The following is an 11862-nucleotide window of genomic DNA, read 5'->3' on the forward strand; positions in this document are numbered from 1 at the left end:
ATTCTGAAAACTGACCATTTATTCCTACCCTTTGTTTCCTGTCCTTTAACCAATTACTGATCAATGAAAGGACCTTCCCTCTCATCCCATGACTGCTTACTTTGCTTAAGAGCCTTTGATGAGGGACCTTGTCAAAGGCGGTCTGAAAGTCCAAGTATACTATATCTCCTGGATCATCCTTGTCCACATGTTTGTTGACCCCCCCTCAAAGAATTCTAATAGATTGGTGAGGCATGATTTCCCTTTACAAAAGCCATGTTGACTCTTCCCCAACAAATCATGTTCATCTACGTGTCTGATAATTCTGTTCTTTACTATAGTTTCAACCAATTTGCCTGGTACTGAAGTTAGGCTTACCAGCCTGTAATTTCCAGGACTGCCTCTGGCGCCTTTTTTAAGAATTGGTGTCATTTTAGCTATCCGCCTGTCATATGATACAGAAGCTGATTTAAATGATAGGTTACATACCACACTTAATAGTTCTGCAATTTCATACTTGAGTTCCTTCAGAATTTTTGGGTGAGTACTGTTTGGTTCTGGTGACTTATTACTGTTTAATTTATCAATTTGTTGAATACAAATATTTAGCATATCTGGTACGTACATATCTTGCAATCCTGGCTACAACAGTGCCATGCGAACGCCTGTTCTCACTTTCAGGTGACATTGTTATTAAGAAGCGGGCAGCAGTATAACTAGGAACTGTCTCATCTATGAATTTAATCTTGTTTTCGGAAATAGCTACCTGCTACAAAAAAACTGGTCTCCCAGTTTCTGAAGAGACTAAAGCATATTGATTCATGGATACCAGTTTACTATTTCCAGACAGGTAATTCTGTTGTCTGCTCAGATGCATATTTGTGCATATGAAAACAAAGGAACTGGTGTATTCATTTTTAATGATGGTTTAGACTAACAGGATTTATGCATGTGCATCAAAAGGAGAGCACACAAAAATTTTCAATGTCACAGTTCACGGCAACTGCACGTGTATTTCTTGCTCTGTGGTCTACCAAAGGCATCCGCTCTAGGTTCCTGGCTCCTCAGCCAACACCACTCTTGGGCAGAGACCAACATCTCTCTCCCTCTGTGACATTACCCAGTGTACAATCTGGACTGATGAACAATTGTGTCCCTTCAATTCTCCAACCTGGGGTGCCTTTTACACTGCTTTGCTGTAAGAGCTACCACTCCTGGTCTATTCACACACAGCCTCCAACATGTAAGTTACCCCCAGTTATATTGTATGACTGCTATAACCAGCCACTCATTAATTATGCTGCAAAGTAACACCAGCAAATTTGCAGTCCTGCACTTTCCCCAGAAACGTGCATCTTGTACTGCCCAGTACCCTCCTGGACAATACAAGCTCATATAAAGTTGTTGTTTTATTAATAGAAAATGATATGCACAAATCCTGTTATCCCAAATGGAGTTTCCCCACTTCTTCAATCCAAACACACTGATTTAGATGAATCTATAAAACAAATTTATTAACTACAGAAAGATAGATTTTAAGTGACTACAAGTAATGAGACATAAAAGTCAGAACTGGTTACAAGAAAATAAAAGTAAAGCAAAACTAATACCTAACTTATTAAGCTAAGTGAATTCAAAGCAGATGTCTCTTTCATCGCATGTTACAGCGGTCTTACTGGCTGTATCGCCTTCAGTCAGGATCCCTCCCCCAGTCTGATGCGGTTTCCTTTGTTCTTCAACTGTTAAGTGCCGTGGTTAGAAACAAAGGGAGGAATCATATGGGGTGTCTCTTCTTACACTTCTTACACTCTTACACTTCTTTCTCTTCTTCAGGAATCATTTCCAGCTGATGTTCAGGAGACAGAAAGTCTATGTGGACAGGAACCCCCATCTGTTTCTTTATCAAGATGTAGATTTTCACCCACATCCTCTTTCCTGCCAAAGAATAGCCACTTAACCAGGTGATGGTCCGTTTGATTTTCTTGACACCTGGCTGAGGCATTGGCTAGCCTTTTGTCTCTGAGGAACTTGTTTATAGCTCCTCCCCTCAGACTTGGATCATGTCTTAGTAATACCATATGGAGAAGTCTTATAGCTTTACATTCAATGTTGCCCAACATATTTTACCAGGGCAATAATGATCAGCAAATTATGAGTTTTCAAATGATACCTCATAAGGTATACTTTGCACAACATTTATCATCGTCCTGTAAAAGGGGTGAACACAGGGGTACAGACTGTGTCACCTTTCCCCCAGGCTGCACAGTTCCTTGCTCACATTGATATCTTCAGCAAATCAGACTGCCTAAATAGGCCAGCGTCTGTGTTTTCCTTTCTTTCCCAAGGCATGACAGCTGTAACTGCCACCCATTATAAGTTACTACACAGCACTTTCTAAGCAAGCACATTTCTTTAACACTGTTTCCTATCACAGAGATGCACAGCATCATTTTCATGAAGTGGTGGCAGCTCCCAGGATCCTGATTTTTTTGTTTTGCCCTGTCTGTTTATACATTTGCAAGTCTCCAGTGACTCTGACATCAGGCATTCTTGTTTTCAGTTTTCCGTTGAATAAAATGGCAGCAGGTGACAGCCCATTTTTATTGGTGCCCATTCTGTAATTAGACAATGTTAAATATGGGTCAGAGTCTGACTCCACATCCCTTTTCAGTAGGTGCTTTATTATTTTGACACCATTTTCCATCAACCAGTTGGACTGGGAATAATGGAACTAGCAGTTAAACGTCCAAGCCTGTACTACACTTCAAACTGCTTAAACTCACGTCCATGAATCTGTGGCCCACTGTCATACATTATGTCAAATATACCGTGGCTAGCAAAAACAGATTTGATATGTACAATCACAAATGCAAAATATTCAGTTGCAGTATTTTATAAGAAAGCTATCTCAGGGAAGAGTGAATAAACAGTCCAGAACAAGTACTTTTTTTTTTTTTTTAATATTGGCTGGAAAAAACGGACTACTTTTTTCCAAGGGGTCCATTTTTCCTGTACCACCAACATGAACTCTTATTTGACTTGCCATGTATTTTTGACATATGAAATAAGCTATAACTGCTTCCTCAGTGTCACTGCTCATTTGAGGCCAGTATAAAATGTCTTTGACATTCTCTTAGATTTTTTCAATCATGAAATGACCTTCATATACCCTTTTTAACATATTTTTCTGCAACATCTTAGGAATCACCATCCTGGTGCCTTTAAATAAAATCCCATCTAATACTGACAACTTCCCCTTAAACTGATAAATAGGGGCTCGGAATAAGCTGCCCTGGCCACCCTATTAAAACAATGACTTTCTGCACGGTCTAATCCTGAGCAGTAGCTGTGGCAATCACAGTCTACAATTCATCTGAGTCCAGACAGGGGTGTTGTTTTTTTAAAATAAGGTTGACATGTACTAACTCTAGCTCTGGACTTTGCTTCACTGCATTTTTGTCAAATGCTCTAGAGTGTGTATCTGCAACCACCTAATCTCTGTGAGGTTTGTATTCAATCTGAAAATCATACATTTGAATCTGCAAAATTAATCTCTGTATTCTCAGGAGAATGTTTGCAAGTCCTCTTTGGCAACGGCAATAAGTGGGTAATGGTCAATTTCAGCTAATGTAGGCCTCCCATAAATAAAGACATGAAACATTTTACATCCATTACCTAAGGCCAAAGTTACCTCCTCTATTTGAACATATGGACACTTAGTTTTTATTAGTGCCTGTGACACATAAGCCACTGGTCTCCAGTTTTGACTATACAGTACAACCTCAGTTACGAACACTTTGGGAATGGAGGTTGTATGTAACTCTGAAAAAAACATTATGGTTTTTTCAAAAGTTTACAATTGAACATTGTACAGTTTTGAAACTTAATACAGCTTTGAAACTTTAGTATGCAGAAGAAAAATGCTGCTTTCCCTTTATTTTTTCGTTTAACACAGTACTGTATTTCCTTTTTTTCTTTTGGTCTCTGCTGCCTGACAGTTTACTTCTGGTTCCAAATGAGGCATGTGGTTGACTGGTCAGTTTGTAACTCTAGTGTTCATAACTCTGAGGTTCTACAGTACTACTGTAAGAGGACTGCACCTACGCTCCTTGAAGGTATCTGTGGACAACTTACTTTTGTGCTTACCCTCACTGTACCTCACAGCTGAGGCTTCTTTAATTCACTTCTTCAGTTTCTCAAAATCCTTAGTAAGATTTGCATCCCATGTTCATTAGACATCTTTGCAAAGGAATATTTTCAGGTTGCTGGTACAGGCAACTAGATTAGGTACAAATTTCCCTATATAGTTCACAATTCCAATAAATTGTTGTACCTCTTCCTGGGCTACTGGGGCAGGCATGATGGTGATGGCCTCAGCCTTACTGTGATCTATCTGTTCACTTCGCTGTGCTCTCTTCTCTCCCAGATATGTTATTTCCATTACATGGCATATATATTTTGGTTATCTTTATTCCAGCAGCTCTGGTTCCTTCCAAGGTTACTTGGAGCCTCTGGTCATGCTCATCTACTATTTTTGCCCGCTCAAATCAAAACAATTATCTATGTAAACCTTAGCACCTTCTATACCACAAAAAATTTGCTGCATTTTCCAGTTAAACACCTTGGGTATCAAACACAAGCCAAATGGCAGTCGGTGGAAACAGTGTCTCCTAAAAGGGATGCTGAATGTGAATAAATGTGTCCTGTTTTTGCAAGGGCACCTGCCAGAATCCTGCTGATGCATCAAACTGAAAAACATCTGGCATCAGCCATCTCCCCAAAAATGTCTTCTGTTCCATGTAATGGAAAATGTTCCCTTTTACATATTTAAATCTTTTGGGTCTATACCAAAGTGAAGGGTTCAGTCTTTTTTCAGAATGACAAACAAGTGTACCCGCTCTGTTGATTTTCTATTTATATTATGATTCTTAGAGTAATGAGCCTATCCGGCACATCTTTTAGTTTCTGCCTGAGGTTGAATGTGGGATGCATAGGCTCTTTCATATCTATTCTGTACTCTGGTGAGAGCTTCTCTATCCCATGTAAGACATCCTCCAACTCTTCAGTTGCTTTGGCGTCCAATGAACGCACCCTCTCGATGAGACCAAGGGCTTGACACACTTTTAACCCAACAATGGGTGCTGTTTTCCTTGGTACTGTTACAAATTATATCTTTTCCAATTTGTTATTTACCCATACATTTAGTTCACATATACCTCAAGTGGTAATATACTCACCACCGTAAGCCAGGAGTGTCTCCCATTTACCCTCCACTATCTGTGGCTTTTCTTTTAGTGCTTTTATCACTGTTTCTGGCAACACATTGTCTTGTGCACCAGTGGCCAACTTAAAAGTAATAAATGTCCCCTATGCTTTCAGATTGACAGTTCAGTTGTCTTCTACTGCAACAACGTTCACTGCTCCTAAAAAGAAGCTAGTGGTGTGGTGATCGTCCATACTGTGCATACTGTGCTGGTGCTTGAAAACTCTTGCAAAGTGATGTACTCAATTTCACGCCTTGCGCCTTTTCCCATATGCTGGGCATTGTCTTGATTGTGCAGCCTCATGTACTGTTTTTGCTGGACTCTGAGCTCCACATGCTTTTTTGCCTCAGGTTTATTTTCTTTTGTATTTTGGATTCTCTATCATGTCTACAGCATCAGAGCACTGTCCATGCTCCATAAGCTTCATTCTGAACTGAGGGATTTCTGCTCCTTGGCAAATTCTAATTGCTTTGTTGAGGGTTAATTCTGGTCTTTCAGTAGTCTCTCCAATCACAATCTGGTCTCTTAAATAAGGACTCAGTCTCCTGTGGTGGGATAGGTTCTCAGCCTGGTCAGGAAGGGATTAAAGAGCTCTCTGGGAACAATCAGCCCCAACCTGTTGCACCAGGATAGGGGAGGCTCCTTAAAAGGGAGGATCCCAGCCCAGTGCAGGTGGCACTTAGAGGCAGGGGCATGTGCAGGAATTTAAATTTGACTGCTTTTGGAGGGGCACGTTAAACACCCACATATTATATACACATTAAATCCTATCAACACATACACATCATATGCATAGAATATACATGCATAGAAATACACAGCAGTACACTCACCATTTCAATGAAAATCCATGTGCTGTGGAGCCATCTAAATAAATGTATCCACAAGTACTTGGCTGCGGCAGGGTCAGACAGCTCCTCTGGCCCCGGAGCCGCAGCAGGGAGAGAGAGAGTGCTCCTCTGGCCCTGGGGCCATGGTGAGGAGAGAGAGCTCCTCTGGCCGGGGGGCCAGATCTGTGCCCCCACCACACCCTAGGGCTAGAGGAGCTCTCAGCTCCCATCACGGCCCCAGGGCTGGAGGAGCTCGCTCTCCCTGCTGCGGCCCCGGTGCCAGAGGAACTCTGTGACCCTGCCACAGCTAGGGTTACTACCTGGCCAGTATTTGACCAGCCTGGATGTTTTTTTAATGGATTTGCCAGTTGCCAGAAAAATAATTTAATCTGCTGAATTTTTTTTTAATGTGGATCTAAAGATTTGCATTACTATCCCAATACACTGGGATATCTAATGTTAAAAGTTTCTGAGTACAGCTCCAGTGTTTCCAATTCTGCAGTTTAAGCAATAACAGATCAAAACTGTTGAAAATACAGCAATCTACCCACCCACCCACAAGTGCACTACGCATGTGTGAGAGAGGGGTTTGAGTCATGTGTGAGTGAGGAGAACGAATGGTTGCAGAGTTGCCTTGTGATTGGGGGCTAGTGTTGTGGTGGGCTTGCCTTGTGTGCATGTATTGGGGGCGGGGTGATGCCAGTTTTTTTTGCATTTCAAATGTGGTAACCCTAGCTGCAGCCCTGAGGCCAGAAGAGTTCTGTGACCCTGTAGATTACTGGGGGGTTGTGCCTCTGCTTGCCCCCCTTTGTGCACACCCCTGCTTAGAGGGAAGCAGAGCTAGAGCTCCCTAGCACCACAGACCACAGCTACTTACCCAAAAAGCTGCTGAAGAACCTCTGCCACCTGAGCCCTCTGGAGAGGTAGAGGGACCATCTTCACTGTACTTTTCATTTGAGCCCAGAGTGCTCAAACTGGGGCTCTCAGACTGTTGTGGGGGAGGGGGAGCATTAGGAACCCAGCCACCTTCACAGCAAATGCAGAGAAAAGTAAGGTGAGCCTGACTGTTTTGTGGCTGCAGAATTACTTTGTTTGCCTTTTTATTTGTTTGGACTGTGGTCATGCTCGGAGGTGGGGGAGCAGGCTACCTAAGACGTACAGCTAGGAAACTGTATCCTGCACACCAAACAGGCACAACAGCAACCCCTTCAGCCAGAAAGGATGGGAGAGGTGCCCACCCTCATCCCATGAAGGTGCCCCACAGTTACAATCAGAGATATCCCCCAAAAATGCATGATTGGCTCTTTCAGCCTTACACCAGTCACAAACTCTTCAATGGTTTCACCTTCTTTTTGTACTCTTTGTTTAAAAAAAAAAAACTCACCTGTTTCAATTTTACATGGACTGTATTACTCCTCAAATTTCTGTCATACATTTTCTAGTTGGCCTCCTCTGCCTGAATTTACTGAAAACTGTGAAACACATCAAATACCTGAGGATCAGAGATTATCAAAAATAAGGCTACCTTCCTTTTTTCTGGAACTCATTACACACACACACACACACACACACGCACTGAAGCGCTGTTTAAACCAGTTGTTTTCCAGCCCAGGAAGACCTACAAAGCTTATAAAGTTGACATAATAGTCTCTATAAACCTTGTTTTGATATTGTTAGAATAAAATGCTTTGATTTTTCATTTTCAAATTACTTTTTTCCCCAATTTATTATAATTGTTTTAGAAAGCAGAAATCAAAATGAAACATTCTGATTTTGTTGAAACAAAACATTTTGAGCAAAAGACAAAAAAAATAATTCCTCCGATCTGAAATGAAGCCAAATTTTGAAATCATTCTAAATGGAACTGTCGTCATCCAGCCAGCTCGAAGACATACCAGTAAAAATGCTAGAAAAGGAGATATAGGGTATCACAAGTTCATGTCTTTTTATGCTACAAGCTGAGCATATCAGCATAACTGTAAAAGGCACACACCATTTTGGAATTATCCTTCATATGTTCACAATGAGAAATTCAAATGCATGTACAAGTCTTTTTCAAACCCACTCTTCTTCCCTTCTGATTTGATGTGTAAATCTGCTTGCACGTGTGTACTCATATGTTTACACATCATTCGTCAAAACATTCACATGACATTTTTAGATGCACATATGGTGCATCTAAAAACATTTTAAAAAAATTCAACATAAAAAGTTTTGAAACTGTTCATCTTTTGTAATGACTTTATGAGAGAAAATCCTTTTTAGCCATCTTTGAATTACAAGAGACAGCAACACAGAATCTGATATTTGATTAACTTCTTAGAAATATCATTGAACTAGTGCAAATAATTTAGTATGAATCATAGAACTGGAAGGGACCTCGAGAGGTCATCTAATCCAGTCCCCTTCACACGTGGCAGGACTAAATGTTATCTAGACCATTCCTGACAGGTGTTTGTCTAACCTGCTCTAAAAAATCTCCAATGCTGGAGATTCCACAACCTCCCTAAACATGAATATGACTGACTGGTTCAAAATACAAGATAACTGATATTTCTAAATAGTAGAATCCTCAAAAATATCTATAGAATTTATAAGTATATACATAAAATTATACCTTCATTTTGATTTTTAAGCATGTCGAGGTAAGGCTGAGATATGCATTGAAGTAGGTATATGACTTTGATTTGCAGTTATCTCCCGTGACAATTAAAGTAGATTTAGCAAGGTACTATTCTGTTTCCTCCCCACATTTAAATGCCTTTGAAATGGAAAGTCCCAAGAAACAAGTATTTATTGATATCTGTGTTGTTGTAGCCATGTTGTCTCTCTAATATCCTGAGACCAAAGTGGGTGAGGGAATATCTTTGAACGGACCAGCTTCTCTTGGTGAGAGAGACTAAAAGCTTGTCTCTCTCACCAACAGAAGTTGGTCCAAAATAAAAGACAGTACCTTACCCCACTTTCTCTCTTTATTGACAGCTGTCATATAAGTTAATTAACAACCATAGCTGTGCTTAATCCTGTTTTTTCTGTTTGACCAACTAATAGTTTTAAATTCTGAGAAAGTTAATCACTACCACTTGGGACTAAAAATTAACTCTTATGTGCAATGTGCTACTGTCAGCATTTAATCATTCACGGAAATGTAACTAAAGGCAGTATGGACCCAACCCTATAAGATGACTAGCAGTTCCACGGAGTTCAGAGGGATCACAGGGCACTCAGCACCTCTTGAAGTACTCAAAAATGTGCAGGATCAGATTCCAAGTGAACATGGGGTCCCCAAATGATAGGTCAATGTTGGAGGATATAGGGCCCAATCCAGCTCCTATTAAAGTAAATGAAAAACTCCCATTATTCAGTCAGAAGTTGGATTGGACCCATACTGACTATCATTAAAATAATGGAAATGTAACTAAACATACTGTGACGGGCTGGATCACAGAAACTCCCTTGGGGATTGCCAATTGATGTGCCGAGACCACCTCTGAGCCCGTTTTCCCTGGCAGCTTGGGACTTCGGTGCCCTGCCTGGTTTGAACCAGACACGCTTGCCTGCTACAAACTCAGACCCAGGTCTGAACCACATCCCCCAAATGGTGCAGGCTTAACTGAAAACAGCTTAAGAAGTGTTCCTGTCTCCAACACCCAGGTACCCAGCTCCAATGGGGTCCAAACCCCAAATAAATCCATTTTACCCTGTATAAAGTTTTATACAGGAAAACTCAAATTGTTCGCCCTCTATAACACTGATATAGAGATATGCACAGCTGTCCCCCCCCCCAGGTATTAATACATACTCTGGGTTAATTAATAAGTAAAAAGTGATTTTATTGAATACAAAAAGTAGGATTTAAGTGGTTCCAAGTAATAACAGACAGAACAAAGTGAACTACCAAGCAAAATAAAATAAACCACGCACGTCTACGCCTAATCCAGTAAGAAGCTGAATACAGATAAAATCTCACCCTCAGAGATGTTCCAATAAACCTCTTTTACAGACTAGCCTCCTTCTAGTCTGGGTCCAGCAATCACTCACACCTGTGTAGTTACTATCCTTTGTTCCAGCTTCTTTCAGGTATCCTTTGGGGTGGAGAGGCTATCTCTTGAACCAGCTGAAGACAGAATGGAGGGGTCTCCCAGGGGCTTACATAGACTGTCTCTTGTGGGTGGAGACCCCTTTCTCTCTCCTATGCAGAACGTAGCTACAAGCTGAAGTTTTGGGAGTCACATGGGCAAGTCACATGTCCATGCATGACTCAGAACTTTACAGGTGGCAGCCATTGTTCACATGCTATCTTGAACATCCTCAGGTAGACTTCTTATGTGGATTGGAGTCTTCCAAGGTTCCACTGTCCGTCAAGTGTTTCTTGATTGGACACTTGCAAATTCCGTTCTTAAGAAGCTGACCAAATGCCTTACTGAGGCAACTGAAAATCAAACAAGTACACAGCCAATATTCATAACTTCAAATAAAAAAGATACATGCATACAAATAGGATGAATATATTTAGTAGATCATAACCTTTGCAGAGATATGTTACATGGCATATGTAGTACAAAACATATTCCAGTTATGTCATATACACAAAATGTCCCAACCTGCCAGTGGCTTACCCTGACGGGCCGAAAGCCAAAGTTTGCCAAGCCCTGAAATATAGGGTCGGCTTATGAAAGAGTCATACAGTTTTTACCTATCCATCTTGGGGGGTCGGCTTATAAAAGAATGGGCTAATGAACGAGTATATACAGTAATTTTTCAGAGAAATTTGACTCCATTCCACGTTTTGGATTTCCTGCACATTCCCAGATCCTGCACTCAGACTTGGATATAATTATTTAGTTCCAAACTGTCTAAACAATAAATATCACCTCTTTCCCCCGTCCTAGAGAGACACTTCAAATGTAGTGTCCTACCAGCCTGTACAGAGCACATCTGTCCAGGAAGATAGAATTCCTCTGGGATATTTTGGACAGAAAGTGAGAATGCCCTGCTGGAAATTCTGGGTTCTGGGTGTGGAAACCAAGTGCATGTGTGTGAGAAATATGGGGTAATTATAAAAAATGATTCAGCGTCTGACATACTGTCGTAGGTTGTCCTACGACACAGCCTCTAACAAGACCAGGCTGTCCCGGACACCAGGTAACAGGACTGTTTACCTTTACACTAAGAAAGTTGGCAAGGCACCAAAGTCTGCATGTAGTGCGTGTCCAGGAAGACTTCGCGGTGTTCGTGCTTTGCACCCTAAAGTCCTTATAAGGTTGTCAAAAACAAAGAAGCAGGTTAGGAGAGCCTATGGCGGTTCCACGTGTGCTAAATGTGTCTGTGACAGACTCAAACCAGCTTTCCTTATTGAGGAGCAGAAGGCTGTTGTGAAAGTGTTGAAGGCACAAGCGCAGAGTCAGAAATCTAAGTGAATCTCTTTGTATTGCCTGCCTAATAAATACAAATGAAACTTCAAAAAAAGTGAAGGAGTGGTTAGCACTGGGAAGAAGCCCCCCCCCCGGCCCGGTACAGCCAGGCACTGCAGCAAGACGCGCACGGAGCACTTTAGGGCCAGGCTTCAGCCAAGCACACCTGCAAGGCCGTAACTTGGAGAGAGGGCTCCCCCGCCCCCCCAAGAGTTTTAAGGATTTAAGATCCACTCTGCGCAAACTATGCGGCCACAGGCCCCGGGCCCATCCCTTAAACTACGCAAGTCACCTTCCGTGCGCGTGACGACGGCCCCCCGCGCACCGCACTGGGCGTGGCCTGTTTTCCGCCGCTCGGCACCAGCCTCTGCCGCT

At 41.7% G+C, this 11862-nt stretch overlaps 2 protein-coding genes and 1 long non-coding RNA gene across 3 annotated transcripts in view; 1 reads left to right on the forward strand and 2 right to left on the reverse strand.

The window, feature by feature from the left end:
• CLTRN (collectrin, amino acid transport regulator) overlaps positions 1-11862 on the reverse strand; it is a 41393-nt gene that overhangs the window by 28955 nt on the left and 576 nt on the right. The window lies entirely within an intron of this gene.
• On the reverse strand, positions 1531-11860 carry LOC125641562 (uncharacterized). The gene is made up of 4 exons (XR_007358085.2): positions 11780-11860; positions 7458-10505; positions 6951-7099; positions 1531-2594 (listed from the first exon to the last, which is right to left on the reverse strand). It is a non-coding gene; the product is annotated as an uncharacterized LOC125641562 (long non-coding RNA).
• Positions 11137-11515, forward strand: LOC125641556 (large ribosomal subunit protein eL34). The gene has a single exon (XM_048861670.2). The coding sequence runs from the start codon at positions 11140-11142 to the stop codon at positions 11491-11493; it is 354 nt and encodes a 117-aa protein (XP_048717627.1). The 5' UTR covers positions 11137-11139; the 3' UTR covers positions 11494-11515.

Source organism: Caretta caretta, chromosome 1 (genome assembly GCF_965140235.1).
Source record: "Caretta caretta isolate rCarCar2 chromosome 1, rCarCar1.hap1, whole genome shotgun sequence".
In the NCBI taxonomy this organism is placed as follows: domain Eukaryota; kingdom Metazoa; phylum Chordata; order Testudines; family Cheloniidae; genus Caretta; species Caretta caretta.